The sequence below is a fragment of the Haliotis asinina genome, chromosome 8 (genome assembly GCF_037392515.1).
Source record: "Haliotis asinina isolate JCU_RB_2024 chromosome 8, JCU_Hal_asi_v2, whole genome shotgun sequence".
NCBI lineage: Eukaryota > Metazoa > Mollusca > Gastropoda > Lepetellida > Haliotidae > Haliotis > Haliotis asinina.
In genome coordinates this window covers 3,691,345-3,718,003 of record NC_090287.1, presented here as the reverse complement: position 1 = coordinate 3,718,003, position 26,659 = coordinate 3,691,345, and the positions used below count along the sequence as shown (strand labels likewise).

The 26,659-nt window shown below is 40.9% G+C and overlaps 1 protein-coding gene across 1 annotated transcript; it reads right to left on the bottom strand.

The window, feature by feature from the left end:
* Positions 1-11,378: 11,378 nt before the first annotated feature.
* LOC137293959 (retinol dehydrogenase 13-like) lies at positions 11,379-24,877 on the bottom strand. The gene is made up of 7 exons (XM_067824862.1): positions 24,781-24,877; positions 23,393-23,533; positions 22,673-22,864; positions 20,827-20,985; positions 20,091-20,210; positions 17,522-17,732; positions 11,379-16,446 (listed from the first exon to the last, which is right to left on the bottom strand). The coding sequence occupies exons 1-7, from the start codon at positions 24,875-24,877 to the stop codon at positions 16,344-16,346; spliced, it is 1,023 nt and encodes a 340-aa protein (XP_067680963.1). The 3' UTR covers positions 11,379-16,343.
* Positions 24,878-26,659: the final 1,782 nt, after the last annotated feature.

Sequence of the window (26,659 nt, the reverse complement as noted above, 5' to 3'; positions counted from 1 at the left end):
TGGAATTTTTATGTTTTGTACGATCGGATTTTCTCTTTTGTTTTCATTGGGATTTTTCATCACCGTCCTCGGTGTTGTAGGTCCGAGTGGTGATCAAGGGGACGTGGTCGTCTTCTTCAAAAGATATTGTTGCAAAAAACAACTCTCAGACCCTCAAACACGAAGTAACAAGAAAGAATAACATGATAACGTTTATGCCGTGGTGTGGGGCCATGTACACAGAGTTCAGATCACAGATCAGTTACAGTTAAGCAACAATGAATATGGGGAGTACTTGGATGGGTGACCCAGGCTCACCACTTGCAAGTGAGTTCTCCCAGCAGAAAATGGGTACCCATTGGATAAGTCATGTGACTATTAACCTTCTAGCGCCGCACATACAGCTTGGGTTATCCTGGGTAAGGATAATCAGTTTGAATGTTAGCGCTTTGACCATATATCTTGTACATGGAAAAGGGACATTGTGCATCAACCATTATGAATATATTATATTAACAACTTCCGTATCAAGCTGTTATCGCGACGTTTCGGGACCAATGTGACAAGGGAGCGATAAGTTGACATCTTAACGACCACCTCCATCCAAAGGCCCGAACACTGTATGAAAATAATTGGATTTCCGGCATGAGAACGACTCAAAAACACACAACTTGCTTAAAAAAAAACTGTGGTTGTGGGACGAAAGTGTTCAAGTTTTAGACTGGCCCAGGTACAGCCCAAATCCTAACCTATCTGAGAATGTGTGAGGATTAGATTTAATGAAGGACAGAACAAACAAAACGACTTAGAAATTGTGATAGAGTATTGGGATATACCGTCACACGATTTCAAAAACACTTTGGTAAGTACTGTTCAGTAGTGTAGCTAGGCGCATGCACTACTTTGGTAAGTACTGTTCAGTAGTGTAGCTAGGCGCATGCACTACTTTGGTAAGTACTGTTCAGTAGTGTAGCTAGGCGCATGCACTACTTTGATAAGTACTGTTCAGTAGTGTAGCTAGGCGCATGCACTACTTTGGTAAGTACTGTTCAGCAGTGTAGCTAGGCGCATGCACTACTTTAGTAAGTATTGTTCAGTAGTGTACCTAGGCGCATGCACTACTTTGGTAAGTATTGTTCAGTAGTGTACCTAGGCGCATGCACTACTTTGGTAAGTACTGTTCAGTAGTGTACCTAGGCGCATGCACTACTTTGGTAAGTACTGTTCAGTAGTGTAGCTAGGCGCATGCACTACTTTGGTAAGTACTGATGAGTAGTGTACCTAGGCGCATGCACTACTTTGATAAGTACTGTTGAGTAGTGTACCTAGGCGCTTGCACTACTTTGATAAGTACTGTTGAGTAGTGTACCTTGGCGCATGCAGTCGTGTCTTGCAGAGCTACGAGGTCTCACAAAGTACACAGATTCATATCTCAACATATTATTTAAGTAGAACTTCCATAATTTAGATCGTCGTGATATAGTAATACCTTGTAACCAAGCCAAACCTTACATTTTAACCCATGTCCCCCACACCGGACCATTGAGCTCATTGCTTCGAAATTGATCTATTCCTGTTTCCGCTCGGGGCTGTAGATTACGTTAACTGAAAGTCCATGAATATGCAAAGCAGCTACAGACTGGTTCACCGGATACCATTTCAGTTACATGACGACATGTGTTGTTCCCACTGAGAAGCAAGGGTGTTTGGCATGCCCTAGTACAGTATGGTATTCTCAACGGTTGCCAAAAGCAGACGACAGTGGGTATCTGTTACACAAAGAAACACAGATTCATGAGAAACTATGACCAGGAAATCCATGCTAACGGAATCCTCACGGGGTGAACTCTCATGACGTACAAGAAACATCTTACGGCTTCCATGCTTCTCACGTGGATCCTGATGGGATAGTAGGCCATGAGCCAGACAATATTTCGGTACCACTCAGAGAGACCAAACTGAGCCACCAAATTGAGATAACCATCATACGTCTTTGATACAGAGATATACGAGGGTTGGCTGAAAAGTTCTCAGCCTGGGTGGTTTTTCCCCACCAGGTAGAGACAGGTGTTTGCCACCAATGAGGACAATCATTTAGTGAATCATAGACACAAGAACTACAAACGTACTCATAGTTTTATCTCAACTACAGCTCTTTTGGTAAACCTACCCTCAGAAATCATCAGAAATGGACAAAACTGAATACAGGGCAGTCATCAAGTACTTGCAAAAGAAAGGGATGTCCCCAACACAGATACATGCTGACATGGTCTCCACTCTAGGGCATGATGCTCCTTCATTTTCCACAGTAAAGAAGTGGGCTGCTGAATTTAAGCGTGGCAGACAAAGCCTTGATGATGACCCACGCTCAGGAAGGCCTTCAACAGCAACCACTCCAGAAAACATCACGCGAGTGCTCGATATGTTGATGGATGATCGACGATTGACTACTCGACATATTGCTAGTGTAGTGGGCATCTCTCATGAGAGGGTTGAGCATTTTATCACCAACGAATTAGGAATGACTATAGTTTCTGCAAGATGGGTGCCAAAGCTCTTGACAGCAGAACAGAAACGTGTCAGGTTCCGGACGTCCCTTGACAATTTGCGTCATTTTGAAGCAGATCCCGATGATTTTGTGGCACGATTTGTAACCATGGATGAGACCTGGATACATCACTTTCAACCAGAAACAAAACTACAGTCAAAACAGTGGAAGCATCCTGATTCACCAGCTCCGAAGAAAGCCAAGTCTGTTCCTTCAGCTGGAAAGGTGATGGCATCAGTCTTTGGGGATTCCAGGGGTATTCTGCTCATTGATTATCTTGAAAAAGGTCAAACTATCAACGGCAGATACTATGCTGATCTACTGAACCAGTTGCGAGAAGCAATCAAAGCCAAACGACGAGGGATGATCGCTAAAGGTGTTCTCTTCCACCAAGACAATGCGCCTGTTCACAAATCGGTGGTGGCCATGTCAACAATCCGCGATTGTGGCTTTGAACTCATTGACCATCCTCCTTATTCACCTGATTTGGCTCCTTCTGACTTCCACCTGTTCCCCAAAATGAAAAAGGAACTCGCCGGTCGCCATTTTGCAAGTAATGATGACGTCATTTCCGCTGTGACTGATTTTTTTAGGGTAGCTGAAGAACATTTCTTCCTGACCAGGATTCGGGCCTTGCAGCATCGCTTGCAAAAGTGTGTGAACTTAGAAGAGGACTATGTAGAAAAATAAATTATAAACGTGGACTTTGTAACTTTTTTTCACAGTGAGGCTTAGAACGTTTCAGCCAAACCTCGTGGGAGGGACAAAAACACTAAAACTTTGGGTCCCTCTGTGTGGTACCAGCGTGTCAATATTCAGCTCCTGGCAAGCTGTGTCTTACAAGCTGTGAAATGTAATTGTGCAATCCATGGAAAGGACCGCAAAGCGGGTTAGACAGCTGACTTTGTGTGCTGGTGACTACGTGCCTGACTCTAAGGGAGTGTGTTCAAATCCCGGATGGGACTCAACCCAACAAAAGTATTTAACCAGGGATAATCTACAACAATATCTGTATATAGTCTCCCTGATGTAACTGACAAAGTGTAATCCCAAACATAATACATATTACGCTTCACAGTAAATACGAGTGATGTTACATGTATTTCTTTTATTTAATCGAACATCCACTTCTTCGTTACAGTACATACCTTCTTCCAAGAATATTCACCTGAACAGCAAGCCATAGAAAATAAATATGCAACACTTAAGAAGAGAGAAAATATAAATTAGTTAGTGAACAAAACATAAACAAAACAATTCTGTGAATAAAGTACCCAGCCTCAAATGGCCAAGTAGCTTTACTTCGCACTTTGAAAAGCTGCAGTTTCAACTTGTCAGTAATCACACGTGCACATATACCTTGAACTTGCGCTCCTATACTTTCACACTTAGAAAATACTTATCTCCATTGTATAACCAGGACCCGAGTGCCTTAATCATAGAGTTTGCTATTGAAGTCATGTACTCCCTGTTTTTATATACCTATAGTATTACACCTTAAGATTATTTATCAGCTAGATGTATAACCAGCCTCATCGCGCGGGTTCCCAATGGAGTCTGTGGCTGGAGTGATGTACTCCCTGACTGTGTATGCCTGTTTTCACACATAAAAGTCTTCTTGCTGCTGATGTATTACCAGTTTGAACATGTGTGTAGCTCATGAAGGTTGATGCTGGACTGGTGCACTCAGTGACTTAGTATGCTCATATTCTCACATTCCGAAATAAACTCGTTGCTCACATTTCGAAATAAACTCGTTGCTGTTTGTTGTATAATTAGCTCGAACATATATGCCAACCATGAAGGTTGGTGCTGGAGTGGTGCACTCAGTGACTTAGTATGCTCATATTCTCACATTCCGAAATAAACCCGTTGCTGTTTGTTGTATAATTAGCTCGAACATATATGTGCTTGTGGCTTGAGTGTTGCTCTCCTTATTTCTGTTTTCCTGAATTGTCTCTGTTTGTAGTAAGCTCTCTGTTGACGATGTAAAATTAGCTCGAACATACGTGTACAACATGGAGTCTGTGGCTGGAGTGGTGTACTCCCTGACCATGTGTGTAAACCATGCAGTTTGGGGCTGGAGTGGTGTACTCCCTGAACATGTGTGTAAACCATGGAGTCCGTGGCTGGAGTGTTGTACTCCCTGAACATGTGTTTAAACCATGGAGTCAATGGTTGGAGTGGTGTACTCCCTGAACATGTGTTTAAACCACGGAGTTTGTGACTGGAGTGGTGTACTCCTTGAACATGTGCGTAAACCATGGAGTCTTTGGCTGGAGTGTTGTACTCCCTGAACATGTGTTTAAACCATGGAGTCTTTGGCTGGAGTGGTGTACTCCCTGAACATGTGTGTAAACCATGGAGTTTGTGGCTGGAGTGGTGTACTCCTTGAACATGTGTGTAAACCATGGAGTCTTTGGCTGGAGTGTTGTACTCCCTGAACATGTGTGTAAACCATGGAATCTGTGGCTGGAGTGGTATACTTCCTGAACATGTGTGTAAACCATGGAGTCCGTGTCTGGAGTGGTGTACTCCCTGAACATGTGTGTAAACCATGGAGTCTTTGGCTGGAGTTGTGTACTCCCTGAACATGTGTGTAAACCATGGAGTCCGTGTCTGGAGTGGTGTACTCCCTGAACATGTGTTTAAACCATGGAGTCTGTGGCTGGAGTGGTGTACTCCCTGAACATGTGTGTAAACCATGGAGTCTTTGGCTGGAGTGGTGTACTCCCTGAACATGTGTGTAAACCATGGAGTCTTTGGCTGGAGTGGTGTACTCCCTGAACATGTGTGTAAACCATGGAGTCTTTGGCTGGAGTGGTGTACTCCTTGAACATGTGTGTAAACCATGGAGTCTTTGGCTGGAGTGGTGTACTCCCTGAACATGTGTGTAAACCATGGAGTCCGTGTCTGGAGTGGTGTACTCCCTGAACATGTGTTTAAACCATGGAGTTTGTGGCTGGAGTGGTGTACTCCTTGAACATGAGTGTAAACCATGGAGTCCGTGGCTAGAGTGGTGTACTCCCTGAACATGTGTGTAAACCATGGAGTCTTTGGCTGGAGTGGTGTACTCCCTGAACATGTGTGCAAACCATGGAGTCCGTGTCTGGAGTGGTGTACTCCCTGAACATGAGTGTAAACCATGTAGTCTTTGGCTGGAGTGGTGTACTCCCTGAATATGTGTTTAAACCATGGAGTCTTTGGCTGGAGTGGTGTACTCCCTGAACATGTGTGTAAACCATGGAGTCTTTGGCTGGAGTGGTGTACTCCCTGAGCATGAGTGTAAACCATGGAGTTTGTGTCTGGAGTGGTGTACTCCCTGAGCATGAGTGTAAACCATGGAGTTTGTGGCTGGAGTGGTGTACTCTCTGAACATGTGTGCAAAACCATGGAGTCTGTGGCTGAAGTGGTGTACTACTCTGAACATGTGTGTAAACCATGGAGTTTGTGGCTGAAGTGGTGTACTCCCTGAACATGAGTGTAAACCATGGAGTCTTTGGCTGAAGTGGTGTACTACTCTGAACATGAGTGTAAACCATGGAGTCTTTGGCTGGAGTGGTGTACTCCATGAACATGAGTGTAAACCATGGAGTCTTTGGCTGGAGTGGTGTACTCCATGAACATGAGTGTAAACCATGGAGTTTGTGGCTGGAGTGGTGTACTCTCTGAACATGAGTGTAAACCATGGAGTCTTTGGCTGGAGTGGTGTACTCCCTGAACATGTGTGTAAACCATGGAGTCTGTAGCTGGAGTGGTGTACTCCCTGAACATGAGTGTAAACCATGGAGTTTGTGGCTGGAGTGGTATACTCCATGAACATGTGTGTAAACCATGGAGTTTGTGGCTGGAGTGGTGTACTCCATGAACTTGAGTGTAAACCACACAGTCTTTGGCTGGAGTGGTGTACTCCCTGAACATGAATGTAAACCATGGAGTCTTTGGCTGGAGTGGTGTACTCCCTGAACATGAGTGTAAACCATGGAGTCTTTCAAGTCTTTGAAGGGCATTTAGAAGTGAAATGCATAAGAATGAAGATTTTATGGATATCAACTTCTTTATATGAGAACACAACGTTTCGGAGTTAATGCTTACTCCTTCATCAGGTGATTGAGAATGGGGTACAGGGCTATATTTATATGTACAGGTAAAACAATAAGAAAGTAACAAGTGGAATGACTTAACGAAAGCTGGAAGCCAGTATAAACAAGCGCTGATTGGAACCCGACAGTTATGATAACAATGATAGAAGCCAATGGTAATACATTACAGATGATGGGATATGTTTACATAGCACAGGTAGGGGGTAAGGACGATGTACATGATTGGGGAAAAGGATGGAAGCCAATGGTGGGTGATGTTTACATAACACTTGATTGGTGATTAAGGGTGATGTACATGACTGCATGAGAGTTGAAGGGCATGTTTACATGTAGGGGGGGGAGGGGTTGATGATGTGCAAACACAAGTAGATAAGGATGTACACGGGTAGATTGGCTATACATGAATTACATAGATAGAATGTACCACCATTGCCAATGACAACGACCCCAGCGAGCTCCTCAACCACCTCAACGACCAACATCCAAGAATCAAGTTCACCATGGAGACTGAGACCAACCAACACCTGCCCTTCCTTGATGTATCCCTCCACGCCACAGACGATGGACTCAGAACCTCAGTATACCGCAAGCCGACGCACACCGACCAGTACATCCACTACAACTCCTGCCACCATCCTCAGATCAAGCAAGCTATCATCGCCACCCTTACCAGACGTGCCAAAGCCCTCTGCCATGCTGATGCCCTAAACAATGAACTGGACCACCTCAGAATGACTTTCACCACACTGAACGGTTACCCTCCCCAGCTCGTCACAGCCACCATCAACAAGACCCTCAAGGACCGAGAACCCCGCCTCAAGCCTTCTCCATCACCCATCAGAGTAACCATACCCTACCTTGGCCCCATCAGTCATCAAATATCACGCCTCATCAAGACCAAAGCCAGCATCGATGTCACCTTCTCCAGTGGCAAGACCATCAAGACCTACCTAAACGCCAACGGTAAAGGACCCAGCTGTGAACACCCTAACCCGAAAGGATGCATCTACCAGATCCCTTGCAACTGTGGCGACCTATACATTGGAGAAACGCTGAGACCAATCAACACCAGAATGAAGGAACACCAGACCTCTGTTAGCAAACTCGACCAGAAATCGGCCATCTCTGAACACATTCTCAAGAACCCTGGACATTCAATCCGATGGGAGGACACTAGGATACTATCTACCAACAACAACAACTGGCGCCAAAGGAAACTGCAAGAAGCCATCGAGATCCGGAGACAGAAACCAGCAATCAACCGTGACCAAAGAGTCTACCTACCAAGTGCCTGGGACTTATTGATAAATTAATCTGATCTATCTGTGTACATTCTATCTATGTAATTCATGTATAGCCAATCTACCCGTGTACATCCTTATCTACTTGTGTTTGCACATCATCAACCCCCCATGTAAACATGCCCATCAACTCTCATGCAGTCATGTACATCACCCTTAATCACCAATCAAGTGTTATGTAAACATCACCCACCATTGGCTTCCATCCTTTTCCCCTATCATGTACATCGTCCTTACCCCCTACCTGTGCTATGTAAACATATCCCATCATCTGTAATGTATTACCATTGGCTTCTATCATTGTTATCATAACTGTCGGGTTCCAATCAGCGCTTGTTTATACTGGCTTCCAGCTTTCGTTAAGTCATTCCACTTGTTACTTTCTTATTGTTTTACCTGTACATATAAATATAGCCCTGTACCCCATTCTCAATCACCTGATGAAGGAGTAAGCATTAACTCCGAAACGTTGTGTTCTCATATAAAGAAGTTGATATCCATAAAATCTTCATTCTCATGGAGTCTTTGGCTGGAGTGGTGTACTCCATGAACATGGGTGTAAACCATGGAGTCTTTGGCTGGAGTGGTATACTCCCTGAACATGAGTGTAAACCATGGAGTCTTTGGCTGGAGTGGTGTACTCCCTGAACATGTGTGTAAACCATGGAGTTTGTGGCTGAAGTGGTGTACTCCCTGAACATGTGTGTAAACCATGGAGTCTTTGGCTGGAGTGGTGTACTCCCTGAACATGTGTGTAAACCATGGAGTTTGTGGCTGGAGTGGTGTACTCTCTGAACATGAGTGTAAACCATGGAGTTTGTGGCTGGAGTGGTATACTCTCTGAACATGAGTGTAAACCATGGATTTTGTGGCTGAAGTGGTGTACTCCCTGAACATGTGTGTAAACCATGGAGTTTGTGGCTGAAGTGGTGTACTCCCTGAACATGTGTGTAAACCATGGAGTCTTTGGCTGGAGTGTTGTACTACCTGAATATGTGTTTAAACCATGGAGTCTTTGGCTGGAGTGGTGTACTCCCTGAACATGTGTGTAAACCATGGAGTCTTTGGCTGGAGTGGTGTATTCCTTGAACATGTGTGTAAACCATAGAGTCTGTGGCTGAAGTGGTGTACTACTCTGAACATGTGTGTAAACCATGGAGTCTGTGGCTGGAGTGGTGTACTCCCTGAACATGTGTGTAAACCATGGAGTCTTTGGCTGGAGTGGTGTACTCCCTGAACATGAGTGTAAACCATGGAGTCTGTGGCTGGAGTGGTGTACTCTCTGAACATGTGTGTAAACCATGGAGTCTTTGGCTGGAGTGGTGTACTCCCTGAACATGTGTGTAAACCATAGAGTCTGTGGCTGGAGCGGTGTACTACTCTGAACATGTGTGAAAACCATGGAGTCTGTGGCTGGAGTGGTGTACTCTCTGAACATGTGTGTAAACCATGGAGTCTTTGGCTGGAGTGGTGTACTCCCTGAACATGTGTGTAAACCATGGAGTCTGTGGCTGGAGTGGTGTACTCCCTGAACATGTGTGTAAACCATGGAGTCTGTGGCTGGAGTGGTGTACTCTCTGAACATGTGTGTAAACCATGGAGTCTTTGGCTGGAGTGGTGTACTCCCTGAACATGTGTGTAAACCATGGAGTCTGTGGCTGGAGTGGTGTACTCCCTGAACATGAGTGTAAACCATGGAGTCTGTGGCTGGAGTGGTCTACTCCCTGAACATGTGTGTAAACCATGGAGTCTGTGGCTGGAGTGGTGTACTCCCTGAACATGTGTGTAAACCATGGAGTCTTTGGCTGGAGTGGTGTACTCCCTGAACATGAGTGTAAACCATGGAGTCTTTGGCTGGAGTGGTGTACTCCCTGAACATGTGTGTAAACCATGGAGTTTGTGGCTGGAGTGGTGTACTCCCTAAACATGAGTGTAAACCATGGAGTCTGTGGCTGGAGTGGTGTACTTCCTGAACATGTGTGTAAACCATGGAGTCTTTGGCTGGAGTGGTGTACTCCCTGAACATGAGTGTAAACCATGGAGTCTGTGGCTGAAGTGGTGTACTCTCTGAACATGTGTGTAAACCATGGAGTCTTTGGCTGGAGTGGTGTACTCCCTGAACATGTGTGTAAACCATGGAGTCCGTGGCTGGAGTGGTGTGCTCCCTGATTATGAGTGTAAACCATGGAGTCTGTGGCTGGAGTGGTGTACTACTCTGAACATGTGTGTAAACCATGGAGTTTGTGGCTGGAGTGGTGTACTAGTCTGAACATGTGTGTAAACCATGGAGTTTGTGGCTGGAGTGGTGTACTCCTTGAACATGTGTGTACACCATGGAGTCTGTGGCTGAGTGACTCTGACTCTGTATACCTATTTTTTAACACTTTGAAATTACTAACGTTTTTGGCCAAGGTATAACTAGCTTGAACATGTGTGAAAGCCATGCAGTTTTTTAATGTTTTCACTCTATGCTGCAATGTATAACTATTCCGATCAGATAGATAATTTCTCAGAGTTCATTGCAGGGGTTTTGCACACCACTGTCTTTGTATATCAATTTCTTACTTTTGGAAATAACTAGTAACTGTTTGTTGTCACTATACAAATAGTTTTAAAACCCATGCAGTTTCCTGCCAGAGCTGTCCACACCCAGATTCTGTTTATGTAAATTTTTCATTGTTTGGAAACTGCTTTCATATGGAAATGTGCTCTCCCTGTCTTTGTACACCTGACTGAAATGAATAAAAATATTTAAAAAAGGAAGTATCCAGCCCCACTTCTATGAATTCACACAGCAGTAGCAAAGTATTAAGAAATGTAAAAAGGTTCCCAAGAAAGTTCTATGTAAATCAGATGCAACATCAAGTGGAACAAGATGAGTCAGACTGACCAATCCCTGGCCAATTGTAGCTGCTTCACTCTGTTTAACATATGTTGCATCTGACCACTTTCTAACAAGCATTGTGTACTCACAGTTTCAGCAATGGGAGCCGTGTCAAATGACACTTGTCAGAAGTTAATGAAAATAACACAAAACATTAGTTCATATTTCCAAGGAAGCCCAGTGTTGCAGTAGTTGTAAATATTTTCTGGCAGAGGGAGTTAGACCAATGAGTCTGTGTGGCCCCATCTTTTAAGTGCAAAAATCTGTACTTCACTGAGAAAACATAATAACAAATTTAACATATGATGCAATCACTTTTGGTTTGAAGCGACACACATCCTATGAACCATAAAGTCCCAAGGGTCTAGTTCCCTTAATCACCTCATAATAAACACTCAAATAGCCATCGCTTTGACCTTCAATTTCAGCAACTAGTTGCCAGAAATGTTTTCCAGATTTTGGAACATGCGCTGTTGTCATAGAGTATATCAAACGGCATTCCTGCTTACAGGAGTGGTGTCACCAAAAAGTCAGTCAGAATCATGATGACAAATTGTGCCGTGTGTATCTTATGTTATAAACTTTATTCCTTGTAGCTTTACCTCCTTGTCTAGCTGTGTCATTTATATACAAGAGGGTACACAAGAAATTCATCATACTAAACTATATTCATTACCAAACCAGTGCTAAACATTAACAAAGTGGTGTCAAAACAGAACTCGTTCACTGCTGATACTGTATCATCCATACTTTACATGAACCATTATAAAGCTCACCTTTACCTACCCAGTACAAAGTATGCAAGTCAAAGCTGACCATGTCTGAAGACCCCTTCTTGAGGAAACTCAAGGTATTGGCAACTTAGTAATCAAGGCATATGTATCTCATACCGAAGGTATTGGAAACTTAGTAGAGAAGACATATGCCTCTCATACCGAAGGTATTGGCAACTTAGTACAGAAGGCATATGCCTCTCATACTGAAGGTATTGGCAACTTAGTAGCGAAGGCATATCCTTCTCATACTGAAGGTATTGGAAACTTAGTAGTGAGGGCATATGACTCTCATACCGAAGGTATTGGCAACTTAGTAGCCAAGACATATGCCTCTCATACTGAAGGTATTGGCAACATAGTAGCGAAGGCATATCCTTCTCATACTGAAGGTATTGGAAACTTAGTAGTGAGGGCATATGACTCTCATACCGAAGGTATTGGCAACTTAGTAGCCAAGACATATGCCTCTCATACTGAAGGTATTGGCAACATAGTAGCGAAGGCATATCCTTCTCATACTGAAGGTATTGGAAACTTAGTAGTGAGGGCATATGACTCTCATACCGAAGGTATTGGAAACTTAGTAGAGAAGACATATGCCTCTCATACTGAAGGTATTGGCAACATAGTAGCGAAGGCATATCCTTCTCATACTGAAGGTATTGGAAACTTAGTAGTGAGGGTATATGCCTCTCATACTGAAGGTATTGGCAACTTAGTAGTGAAGGCATATGCCTCTCATACTGAAGGTATTGGCAACTTAGTAGTGAAGGCATATGCCTCTCATACCGAAGGTATTGGCAACTTAGTAGTGAAGACATGTGCCTCTCATACTGAAGGTATTAGCTACTTAGTAGTCAGGGCATATGACTCTCATATCGAAGGTATTGGAAACTTAGTAGTGAGGGCATATGACTCTCATATCGAAGGTATTGGAAACTTAGTATGAAGGCATATGCCTCTCATACTGAAGGTATTGGCAACTTAGTAGTGAGGGCATATGCCTCTCATACCGAAGGTATTGGCAACTTAGTAGCCAAGACATGTGCCTCTCATACTGAAGGTATTGGCAACTTAGTAGTGAGGGCATATGACTCTCATACCGAATTTATTGGAAGCTTAGTAGGGAAGACATATGCCTCTCATACTGAAGGTATTGGCAACATAGTAGCGAAGGCATATCCTTCTCATACTGAAGGTATTGGAAACTTAGTAGTGAGGGCATATGCCTCTCATACCGAAGGTATTGGAAACTTAGTAGTGAAGGCATATGCCTCTCATACTGAAGGTATTGGAAACTTAGTAGTGAGGGCATATGCCTCTCATACCGAAGGTATTGGCAACTTAGTAGCCAAGACATGTGCCTCTCATACTGAAGGTATTGGCAACTTAGTAGTGAGGGCATATGACTCTCATATCAAAGGTATTGGAAACTTAGTAGTGAGGGCATATGACTCTCATATCGAAGGTATTGGAAACTTAGTAGTGAGGGCATATGACTCTCATATCGAAGGTATTGGAAACTTAGTATGAAGGCATATGCCTCTCATACTGAAGGTATTGGCAACATAGTAGTGAAGGCATATGCCTCTCATACTGAAGGTATTGGAAACTTAGTAGTGAGGGCATATGACTCTCATACCGAAGGTATTGGAAACTTAGTAGAGAAGACATATGCCTCTCATACTGAAGGTATTGGCAACATAGTAGCGAAGGCATATCCTTCTCATACTGAAGGTATTGGAAACTTAGTAGTGAGGGTATATGCCTCTCATACTGAAGGTATTGGCAACTTAGTAGTGAAGGCATATGACTCTCATACTGAAGGTACTGGCAACTTAGTAGTGAAGGCATATGCCTCTCATACCGAAGGTATTGGCAACTTAGTAGTGAAGACATGTGCCTCTCATACTGAAGGTATTAGCTACTTAGTAGTGAGGGCATATGACTCTCATACCGAAGGTATTGGAAACTTAGTAGTGAGGGCATATGACTCTCATATCGAAGGTATTGGAAACTTAGTAGTGAGGGCATATGACTCTCATACCGAATTTATTGGAAGTTTAGTAGAGAAGACAGATGCCTCTCATACTGAAGGTATTGGCAACATAGTAGCGAAGGCATATCCTTCTCATACTGAAGGTATTGGAAACTTAGTAGTGAGGGCATATGCCTCTCATACCGAAGGTATTGGAAACTTAGTAGTGAAGGCATATGCCTCTCATACTGAAGGTATTGGAAACTTAGTAGTGAGGGCATATGCCTCTCATACCGAAGGTATTGGCAACTTAGTAGCCAAGACATGTGCCTCTCATACTGAAGGTATTGGCAACTTAGTAGTGAGGGCATATGACTCTCATATCAAAGGTATTGGAAACTTAGTAGTGAGGGCATATGACTCTCATATCGAAGGTATTGGAAACTTAGTAGTGAGGGCATATGACTCTCATACTGAAGGTATTGGAAACTTAGTATGAAGGCATATGCCTCTCATACTGAAGGTATTGGCAACATAGTAGTGAAGGCATATGCCTCTCATACTGAAGGTATTGGAAACTTAGTAGTGAGGGTATATGCCTCTCATACCGAAGGTATTGGCAACTTAGTAGTGAAGGCATATGCCTCTCATACTGAAGGTATTGGCAACTTAGTAGTGAAGGCATATGCCTCTCATACTGAAGGTATTGGCAACTTAGTAGTGAAGGCATATGCCTCTCATACTGAAGGTATTGGCAACTTAGTAGTGCAGGCATATGCCTCTCATACTGAAGGTATTGGCAACTTAGTAGTGAAGGCATATGCCTCTCATACTGAAAGTTGCAACTCCCACTGTACGTCACGGCGAAAATGACTAAATACTTTAGCCTCATTTTTTGTATCCGCCCTTATATAGCTGCAATATGGCTGAGTGTGGTGAAACCTAAACTCACTCACTGTAAAATTTAGCACATTACACATTGATCATTGTGACCTTGGTCAGAAATGTAAAAAACACACACTTACATATAGTTTGTTTCTGGAAAATATTCACTATGTAAGCAGTAGACAAAACACCATGTACCAGTCAAACCTATGTCCTGAGCACTTAGAATTAAGTACAGGGCAACTACAATGGAAAATGAGGGAGCCAAAGGGAGATAAGTCATCTTCACCTAGTTTACAAACATTCCATTCCAAAACATCAACAATAAAACACATTTAAAACAATACAGCAAAGATATGAAATAAGATTAATTATAAATAAACAAACAGCAAGAACATATCAGCTGTGTGTTCCATACATAGCAAGAATAGTTGTCTGCATGTGCACGCGCATGCACACACATTCACACACACGCACACACTAAAAAAAAAAAACGAAACAAAAAAACCCCACTTCTGCTTTGTGAAATCTGTGTTAGAAGTAACAAACAGACACTGACATTAATAGCTACTTAAAAACCAGCAGCTCGGAGGTCGATGATTACTGAAATTACGAATTTTCTTCTATCTAAAATCAGCAGTCGTTGATGAAAGTCTCTCTTTGACCATGCAGCATGCTCTGGCATAGTTTCATAAAGTAAGTTTACTTCTTGACCTTGCAGATTGCAGAAATATGCAGAAATAAAATTTATAAGTTCTAATATTGCACTGACAGTAAAACTAAAGATTACTGTCAGGACCAATAGGAATGCTTATTGCATCAGTACTCTGGTAATGAGATTTAAGATCTCTGGTACAACTATTGTGACAGACCAAAGGTAAATGGTAATATAGTATAGTATATAAACAGCTGACATACTGTTGGAGTATAGGATCAGAGCTTGCAATATCCTTTGTGACAACTGACAGTTCCACATGTATGGAAACACACTGTAAGAACTGGTATGTCAAACAAAATCACTGAACCATACAAGATATAAGTAGAATTTGGACGCAACTGAATTCTCTCAGCAATGAGGTTTTAGTTTCCTCAGATAAAGTAACTACTCTAAACATAACTTGTCAACAAACTGATCACACCTCATCCTCAATGTCTCAATCTCCTGGGTATACGTTCCGATGAATGTCGACCATACCCTGGATGCATCTATGGCTTGATGAATTTATCACCTTTCTTGACTGACATTTTGTCCAATCAGGTGTCTCTGCTGGGAAGTTACAACTCTTTTTTGCTTCTCAAATTAATTTAACAATTATACTTGGCAACATAAATCATGCAGAGATACTCTGAAAGAGGTAGAAGGGGTTCTTACATATGGACTTATTTTGGACCAGTTAGTTTCTCTGTATAATTTCCCCAAATCTAAGTCACTCTGAGAACAAAATAGCACCACTAACTTTGCTGACAATGGCAAGCTCAGTTGTAATGGCGGTCTAGCTGATTGGCTACTGTGAGAATGTGCAGCCAGCAAAGGGAGGTTATAAATTCATCTGGCTAAGCCACAGATGTAACCCTGGTACAACAGAGGTTTATCGGAATGTATAATAAGGATGTTCAAGCTTTAGAAGAATGCATAACGTTACACACATCCTTCCTTTGTGGCAACTGATATAAAGCTAAATAGTATATTCTCTCCTGAGTTCTTCACACAATCACTGTATCCCCACTCTGTCATAAGCACAGCAGTCATGTCCTTTACTGCCAACCACATCCAGTTGGCGCAGAGTGATCACATGATGTACTGTCAACAAGTATGTATACTATCATATTATTATACAGTGAAAAACATCCTGTTTCCTGCATCATGACTGGCAACTTTCTTGATGACTCTATGATGATGGTAAATTCACCATCTTACAGCTGACATCCCAGAGCTGTTTTGCTGTGACGTCGTCTTTAGCTTGTGAAGCTGGCACCTTCTCTGCACAGTCACTGTGGATAAGCAAACTTATGGTGATACACTGCGTAATGTGGCAGGGAGTCAACACTTTGTTCCTGTGTTTCACATACAATTATGATATTTGGTGATCTTTAAAGCATAATGATGATGTCTGCTTATCTCGTTTTCAATTTCTCAGCTTGGTTAGTAGGACATTGTAGAGATAATTAAAGAAGCAGAATGCATGTGATTTGTGTGAATGTGTGTGTGAAACAGTATTTCGGTTATATCACCATGGTGATGTGGAAGAAACAGTTTGAAGGGAAGCAGTGATCATCTGATACTGTTGTTCAAAGGATGCTGTGGTGCTGCCATTAGCTTTTGTTGTCACTGATATGCAAAGAACATGCCAAAGCATCAACAAATATCAGCATGAGTTATATATGTCGAAAACTAAGAAGATTCTAAAACTTTTCTCAACTTGTGGTGGTTTATTTTCTGTCAGAGGAAACAAGGTGGAAGCTGTTGTTATCATCCTAAATGACTTATGTATCCTTCTCTCTAAAACAGAAATAATCAATGGCATATTTAACATACGACTAACAAACTACAGTGGGCTATAACATGTTTACTGACATAAAGTCTACATCGAGGACACTGTTTATGCATAACAAAGACAACAATGGTCGTCAGTATCCCCACCACAGTTTTCTGTTCCTACTTGGTTCTTGTTTTTGAAATCCACAATGATATTCATGTCTTGAAAACACATACCAAATTTGGTTTCAGTGTCTAAAATAGTTTCTGAGAAAACCTGTCCCCATTGGGGGCAGTGTGCACTAATCAAGAAATGCATGACAAGGGCCATAACTCTGTAAAGAATCATAACATGGTGTCCATTTGAAAACTCTGTCAAGGCATTCATGTTCTGAAAACATGTACCAATTGCAGTAGCAATTTGGTTTTGATAACGTTTTTTTGAGAAAATTGTCCATGTGATCTTGTACAGAGTTCAAACCTATATCCTCCTCTCATGTCATGGGATTTGGGATAATAATGTACAGTTGTCTGTGTCAATACCACCCATATCACACAAACCCAACAATTCTTCATAATTCATATACCTACCTGAAGTATTTTCCTGAGACATCCTTTAAGCTCTCATCCACTGCACAGAATATTGTAGTTTGGGCACCCTGGACCGGAGTCTTAATGAAGATGAGAGATGCCACTTTGAACAGAGTTTGTTTGAACCAAGACACACCCATCTGGGAGAGATGGCGGCCAAGCTCTGTCTTGACCACACCAGGATGAAGTGAGTTGGCAGTCACCCCAGTGCCTGGAAGAGTGAGTGAGTGATTGATTCAGTGATTGATTGAGCGATTGATTGAGGAATCGACCGACCGATTGACTGATTGACTGACTGATTGATGGAGCGAGCGAGTGAGTGATGGTGGGAGGGAGGGAGCAATTGATTGCCACACAGAAATACATGACTACCATGAGTATGGTGACACACAATCAGGTCACACATTGTAATAATCTTCAGTTACATAACTCACATTTGTTTGGTCAGCTTAAAAATGACATCCAGATCAGAAAATGTTATGATCAAAACCGTTAGAATTGATCTATACTGGTGATTACATCATCAACCATCAAACATGTCGGATCAATACGACATGATTAAGATGTACATATATGAGCTTGTGTGAACTTACATCTGTAAGACAATCATGTAAGGTTGGAGAGGTGTGGGATTGTTGATAATAAATACTGGTAAAAGTGGTAACCAATCTTCTAAAAATTGCAATTTCAGTGCTACAACTGCTCACAACAGTCAACAGTATCAACAAACTAGAAACTAAAATCAGAAGTAGATCCATCCACATTTTCCTGGAGAAAAAGGTATCATCGACCATTTCTGACAGCAAAAACTCAGATGACATCAGTATTAGAATCACATAGGTAGATCTCTAATGTTGTCTAATGCAGCACAATTTACTCTTGTTCTTCTAGCTTGGAGTTAAGCCCCAGTTTACCTGCATCCATTCTGGTGTGGTGAAGTACAGGCCTCAAGCTACATCAGTAACAATGACATACCTACTTCCAGTAATTAAATCATGTCAAGGTGACAGTCATTCAGTGCAATCATTTCTCATCACAAATTTGTCAACAATAACTTGATTCATCAGTGGATAATTCAATAACAAATTTAAATAATCATTAACTTACTTGCTAAAAAAATCAGTTTCCGTATTTACTTGCTAAAAGAAAATCAGTTTCACTATTTACTTGCAAAAAAGAAAATCAGTTTCCGTATTTACTTGCTAAAAGAAAATCAGTTTCCGTATTTACTTGCTAAAAAAATCAGTTTCCGTATTTACTTGCTAAAAGAAAATCAGTTTCACTATTTACTTGCAAAAAAGAAAATCAGTTTCCGTATTTACTTGCTAAAAGAAAATCAGTTTCCGTATTTACTTGCTAAAAAAATCAGTTTCCGTATTTACTTGCTAAAAGAAAATCAGTTTCACTATTTACTTGCTAAAAAAATCAGTTTCCGTATTTACTTGCTAAAAGAAAATCAGTTTCCGTATTTACTTGCTAAAAAAATCAGTTTCCGTATTTACTTGCTAAAAGAAAATCAGTTTCACTATTTACTTGCTAAAAGGAACATCAGTTTCCGTATTTACTTGCTAAAAAGAAAATCAGTTTCCGTATTTACTTGCTAAAAGAAAATCAGTTTCCGTATTTACTTGCTAAAAAAATCAGTTTCCGTATTTACTTGCTAAAAGAAAATCAGTTTCACTATTTACTTGCTAAAAAAATCAGTTTCCGTATTTACTTGCTAAAAGAAAATCAGTTTCCGTATTTACTTGCTAAAAAAATCAGTTTCCGTATTTACTTGCTAAAAGAAAATCAGTTTCCGTATTTACTTGCTAAAAAAATCAGTTTCCGTATTTACTTGCTAAAAGAAAATCAGTTTCACTATTTACTTGCTAAAAGGAACATCAGTTTCCGTATTTGCTTGCTAAAAAGAAAATCAGTTTCCGTATTTACTTGCTAAAAGAAAATCAGTTTCCGTATTTACTTGCTAAAAAAATCAGTTTCCGTATTTACTTGCTAAAAGAAAATCAGTTTCACTATTTACTTGCTAAAAAAATCAGTTTCCGTATTTACTTGCTAAAAGAAAATCAGTTTCCGTATTTACTTGCTAAAAAAATCAGTTTCCGTATTTACTTGCTAAAAGAAAATCAGTTTCACTATTTACTTGCTAAAAGGAACATCAGTTTCCGTATTTACTTGCAAAAAAGAAAATCAGTTTCCGTATTTACTTGCTAAAAGAAAATCAGTTTCCGTATTTACTTGCTAAAAAAATCAGTTTCCGTATTTACTTGCTAAAAGAAAATCAGTTTCACTATTTACTTGCTAAAAAAATCAGTTTCCGTATTTACTTGCTAAAAGAAAATCAGTTTCCGTATTTACTTGCTAAAAAAATCAGTTTCCGTATTTACTTGCTAAAAGAAAATCAGTTTCACTATTTACTTGCTAAAAGGAACATCAGTTTCCGTATTTGCTTGCTAAAAAGAAAATCAGTTTCAGTATTTACTTGCAAAAAAGAAAATCAGTTTCAAGGAAGATAACTTTGCCACAGTATGTGCTTCGCTTGCTCTAACCCATCAAATGCATTTGTTACCTTGTAGCCTCACAGAGAGTTCTCTAGCAAATAGGACATTGGCCAGCTTGCTTTGGCCATATGCTTTCAGCGAGTCATACTGTTTCTCCATGTTGATGTCGTCAAAGTTGATCCTGCCTCCTGTTGGGTATCAACAGTTTACTATAAATATTTCAGAGTATTTCTGACGGTTATTCTTGTCAGGTTTCAAAATATCCCCCTCAAAACACATCTGGCATCATTTGTTCATACTGACTTTACTCTATTTACCAAACTGATCCAATAAGGCCAACTGACCAGTATTTCAGATCAACCATAAATTATCTTTTTTATCAACAGAGACCAAATAATTTATATAACAGTCTATTTTTTTGTGCTATAGATGACAGAATTTGTTACGGCACCAAGATAGGGGCACATAATTGGCTTATAAGAATTCTTTCAAAAATCTCTGATTTCATCAATGTTTGAACTAAGTTTGCTGACTAAAATCAACTTCTGTAAAACAAATTTAACACTTGTCTGGTTTTCACAAGGAGCAATAATCACAATTTGAACATGGTAAATAAATTACTTATTATTTCTTGCAACCTTCAATGAGTAAATATGTTTTTCTACTGATATGTCAGTGCTACAGCAATATCAACACTTGTGACAGCAGAACAGGGGCCATATTCACTATATTCTAAGAATTCAGCAAGAAGACCTTGTTCTTTACAAGAGTATCAACTTCCTGTCAAACAAAGTAAAATCTTACGTCGATGTGCCAGAGATGACACGCAAATAATGCGACTTGGAGCTGACTTCTTCAGGAGATCAAGGAGAAGATTGGTAAGTAAGAAGTGACCAAGATGGTTGACAGCAAACTGCATCTCAAAGCCTTCCTGAGACTTCCAGTAAGGACAGAACATCACTCCTGGAGGAGGTGAGGATAGGTTACTCCAATGAAAGCTTCACATTTGTTATACCATGGCAACAAATATCCACACATGAACGACATGAACACATATACAAATGGGATACGACGATATGTGTCAACCACGTCTTTGACTACATTACAAAGTGGAAGGAGAATACTGAAAGGCTTTAAAGTTCTGGTCCGGAAAAAGACACTACCACCAGTTTCTGTCAAAGTCAAACTTGTTGCCATGGAAACTAAAAATTTATGTTATTCAGAAATCCAAAACTATTAAAAGACACACGTACAGCACCAGACCTATCTATGTGCCAAGTTTGGAGACAAAATAATGAATTGTATCTTTTGATGTTTCGTTGGGAAACATATCTTAGACTGTGGCTAGACTGAGGATGTTTATCTTGTCCAGACCAGAACTTTAAAACTGTCCAAATCTGGGTCTAAAGCCCAAAAGGCACATCTACGGAACATGCTTGAAGTATGTACCAATTTTGGTGAAGCTAGCATGTACAGTTTGGAAGATCTGCTCCGGACAAGATGACATCCTCCTAGTCACAGTCTCAGATGTAATGTGTGCACAAGGTGGGCTATCGTCTCTTGTACGTGAAATGATGCGCTCTGCGGTACTAACTGAAGTGCTTCACCTAAGTTATATTCGATCACTGTGGGACCCAATTTTGTTTCATTATTTTCATTAATAACACTCTTTTTTCCTTTTGTTTTTGATTGACATACAGAATTTCCCTGTCTGTAATCAAGCGGTCACGCAAATGAGTAATCCCTTCACATGTACATGTAACAAGGAACTGTCTTCCATACACGTTATGTCCTCTAATGGTCACAGCCTAAGTCATATTTCCATGGAAACAGGAGAAAACAATATTCATTTCTGGGTCTAACTGTTCATAAATTTTCATTGGAGATGAGCAGGAGATTACATGTACGGACAACTAATATATATTTGAAACATTGATGTGAAGAAAACATGTTCTGCATGTTAGAGACACTGTGGTGGTATGCGCCGGGATTGTCCACTGATTAAATCCCTTGATACAAACATCCCACACAATCAACTCCATATGCTCTCATATACAGCACAAAGAACCAGGAAAAATTGGTTTCAGCTAGGTGACAGCATATTTCTACCTAAATATGTTATTACCTTAGCACAATTAGAGGTTAGATTGTTTACTGACACCTTTCTTTTTGTAGAGGACATTTAGCACAAGACCTAGAGGAATCAAATATGGGTTTCTGGACACAAAAGTGCTGAATAGAGGTAACCTAGATACAAAGACAATGTGAACAGACATATGATATATAAACATCATATCACTGACCAAATTCACTTGTTGATATGACTGACCTGTGTTGTAAAGAGAATTTTTTTATCATCTCGTGAGGTTTACACGATCATGCCACACTTATCAAAAAATTTTGTTTCACAAACTTCATACAGGATTTCACCAAACTTGAGTTTTCTTTAGAAGAGATATTGTCTAAAAACATCATCAAAATATGTTCATATGATATCAATAATTCACATCAACAGAACATCTGCACAACTTTCATAACTTGTAAAATCTCCAGCAATGACCAGTTGAGCTCATCATCCAAAAATTAGCATCACAACACTGTTTCCTGCAAATTAGTGCAATACTCTTATCTTGCATCAGAAATGACTCACCTGCATTGTTGATCAAAACATCAAGCCTCTCCTCTTTTTCTACAATTTCTCGAGCTAACTTCCTGACCGACTCGAGAGATGCGAGATCAACAATCCTGACAATGACTCCTGGATTGCCAGTACTCTTCCTGATGTCCTCTGCTGCTCTCTCAGCCTTTGTTACATCTCTACAAGCCATGATCACTCTGGCACCTGAAGCAATCTCAGTAATTGACAAAATGTTTTGTTAGCTGTTGGGCAAGTTAGCCATGCCATTTAAACTTGTCACAGGGTAAATGTGTTCTAGACTATGTTGTCCGACTACATTTCTTCTCTAGGTTAAATTGTTGACTTTGTGTGCTGATGATTAGGTGCCTATCTCTGAGAGTGAGGGTTCAAATCCAAGACACTACTCAACCCAAGAAAAGTACTAGAATTTGTACGTTACTGACAGTGTAATCCCAAATATAAATTATGTCACATTTGTCTTCTTTCTAAATGGCATTAGGTATTCCTATGATGATTACTGTTTATGAAAATGTTTTAATTCTTTGGTGAAAAATATTTTAGAGTTATGCTGATACATACCAAACGCTCTTCTCAGTACATACACACTTGTGTCTTACTTCAGGGGAGTTTCTATGAATCGTGTTTGAATCAAGCAATGGACATTACATGGCAGTACTTGACACAAGAAGACTACATGCTTACGTTCACCTCCTGAGCCAACAGCTTACTTACCTCTTCCAGCCAGGTCCCTTGCTGTCTCTTTCCCAATGCCACAATTAGCCCCAGTGATCAAAACAGTTTTGCCATCTAGACGAGCTCTACTGTGGCAAACACCCCCTCCAAAATATCTCCTCAGGGCATAATAACTCACACCTGTAAAAGGAAAATAAACTGGAAAGTTTGTCATAGATATTTTTATCAAAAGCAGTATATAAAAAAATCTGTAATTCAATGCATTGGTACAACACATCATCAGTGAGAACTGATTCATAATCCCCTGAACATGCTCATAATCATACAATTGCTAACCATAACATCATCATGTTCATAAACCCCTAGACATCCTAGGGTATTACAGCCCAGCATTTATATTGGATTCTTGCTGTCCTTGGCAGACAAACTGGATAATATTGTATTATCACTGCAGGGGTCGTTGTCGTACAGGTACTACTGATATGAACCCCAGGTACACAGCCCAAACATTGCAACCCAAATCAAAACTGCCTGTAGTTGCTCTCATTCAACTGTCTGTCTGTATAGATTCCCAGACAGACTCAATACTGAGTATGATGCTGGGGGATGGTTGGTGCTCATGGTCTGGTTAGTCCCTGATGACTGTTGAGAAAAAATCACAACTAGGTGCCTGTACTGCCTTGTCAGCAGGGTTGGTTCCAGTCTTTTCTTGTCCTTGGGTAAAAGGACTCCTTAAGTGTCACATGTTTAAAGTTCAGTTATCATCATGTTTTCTGGTTCTGGTGTTGTTGGGGATCAAAGTTTGATCTAGCCCATTCACTGTCTTGTAGAGTAGTACAAGTCTTTTTCCCTGCATTGTTCTTTGGGTAGTTTTAAACCAGTGTCTTCTAGCATCTTAGTGACACTACTAGTTTGTGAATAGCCTGATTATATCTCTGGCTGCTAATCGCTGTACTCACTCTAAAGATGTATAGGTAATGTCGACTTGGTGAGGGGGGGGGGGGGGGTCCATGTAGTTGAGCAATATTCCAGAACTGATCTTACACGTGACTGTTAAGCTGTCAGCTCTAGTTTTCTGGGTCACTGGCGTAAGTTACGCCTCACAAAGTCGAGGCCGGGATGGGTTTGGTTACTGACAGTTTTAGTGATATGTGTACTCCACTGCGGGAGTTACTGATGATGAGAATGGTATTGTGCACCCAAAATTATCTGTTACTCAGAATACCCGTATCTTACATGATGCAGTCAAATCCATCGAATAAACCTGTATGACAGTTCTGAACAAGAAACCTAACGCGGCCATGCATTGATGTACACCGTCAAAACAAACCTGATTTTCAATTCAAATCTAAGTGAGCCTTTCGTCAGAGGACTGTGGACCGCATCAGAATCTATTGACGTGAAATGTGTATGACTGAGATACAAACCACCAGCAACCACGAGGACAATTTTTTTGTAACTCCAACAAAGTTCGAGTGCCTTCACAGTTGCTGTCTGCATAAACTTCAATGTGTCTGCGGCCATTTTGAACAGAAAAGATCACGTGATCATACATTTCTGTCTCTCACGAGGAGAGTAATATCGAGTCAAGTCATTAAAATCTGGGGAATCGCTGCCTCGGGAACCCGTTATCTTTAAACGTAGACCATGGATCAATACTATTCATCAACGTGCGTGTAGATCTATGGTGTGTGTTTAACCAGGGATAATCTACAATATCCGGTTAGAGTCTTCCTGCTTTAATCTACATAGTGATACCTAACGCCACAGTAACGGGTTCCAGTGGCCGCGACCCAGGCAGAAAAAGAAGGAAAGGCTACCCGAAATCCAAACCCTTCACTAACCCTAACCTAACCCAAACCGTAACTCTAAAACCCAAACCCTGAAGGTGGCGAACACGTTCTATTATCGCAACGTTTCGTTTGTTTATCTTGTACTGTATCTGTGACGACATCACGCTGCGACGTGTTAAATTAACTAACGATATTTTGTTATGATGAATTACAGTAATTGATCAACAGATATATACAATAGATGCATAAATATGTTCAAAAGAGCGTGAAAACACACGCGCGCGCACTATTGTTTCGCAGTGAAAGTTTTATAAATGTCCACACTGAAACTGAAGAGAGTGAAACTGAACTTTGCATTTTATGGATGTGCAGATTCGGATACTCCAAGCCTCACTGAACAGAGATAAAGATATGATGTCAGATGAATTCAAATTGCTTTTTCGTGTGAATAATGTATATCTTAGTTAAAACAGTAGGTTTTTGCCAGTAATGCACTGTATGTTTACTTAAGGCTATCTGCTCTAAGCCTGAAGACTTAATTTAGTGTAAAGGTATCTTGAGTCTGTAGATTCTTCAAACTTGCGCATAAACCAACAACATTCGCAACGCTGGGATCGCCAACAAGCAATGCTATATCATCAGACTATATTGCTTTTTAAGTTACTAAATTGTGGTAGCACTCTAGCTGTAACATGCAGTTTTCACGAGGATTGCGACGTAACCGACATTTCAACACTGGACCTCTGTCTCGCCAGTTACCCATGGGGGACTGATTAAATAAGCCACTGGTGCAACATAAACGCTTTCCCAATCAAATATATCGCAGATAAATATTTCATATATCAAGGTACCTTGTCAAGAAAAAAACCCGACAAAGTTTCCTCGATCCCATACCTAGAATAACCTACATGGCAGTAACATTCACTGTTTACACTTTAAGCAGGTGGAATAATATACAACTGATAGAATTACCCTGTTGTAGGTGGAGGGACTAGTGTACATGTAGGTATATTCATTAACCTGAATGTAATATGTGTGCTTTATAGAAAGTCATAATAAACTGACAAAACCAGTTGGAATTTCGCCAGCTTCATCACGATAATGAGTATTGGTACCTTCATTGAACACATCACCAATCCATGGCTGCAGGCCTCATTTATGGAAGCCTCCATTACATGTCTGATCACTTACGTCACTTTTTGAAGTCTTCTCTCAAACAATTTGTTTTTAAAGTAAGATTCTGAATTTGTTACCTGACACCGCAATGCCTTGTATCCAAACCAGACAGCCATGTGATAGGCAAGTCAAGCACACATCATAAACACAGATAGGCCCTTACACTTTCACACACCTTCACAGACACATACCCTCATACACACAGGCACGTGCTCTACGTAAACACAGAGATAGAGATAGACACTCGCACACAGGCACACACACAGTCACAGACAAACACACATACACGCCCTCTCTCTCACACATATAAATGAGGCCAACACATTAGTGACCAGGC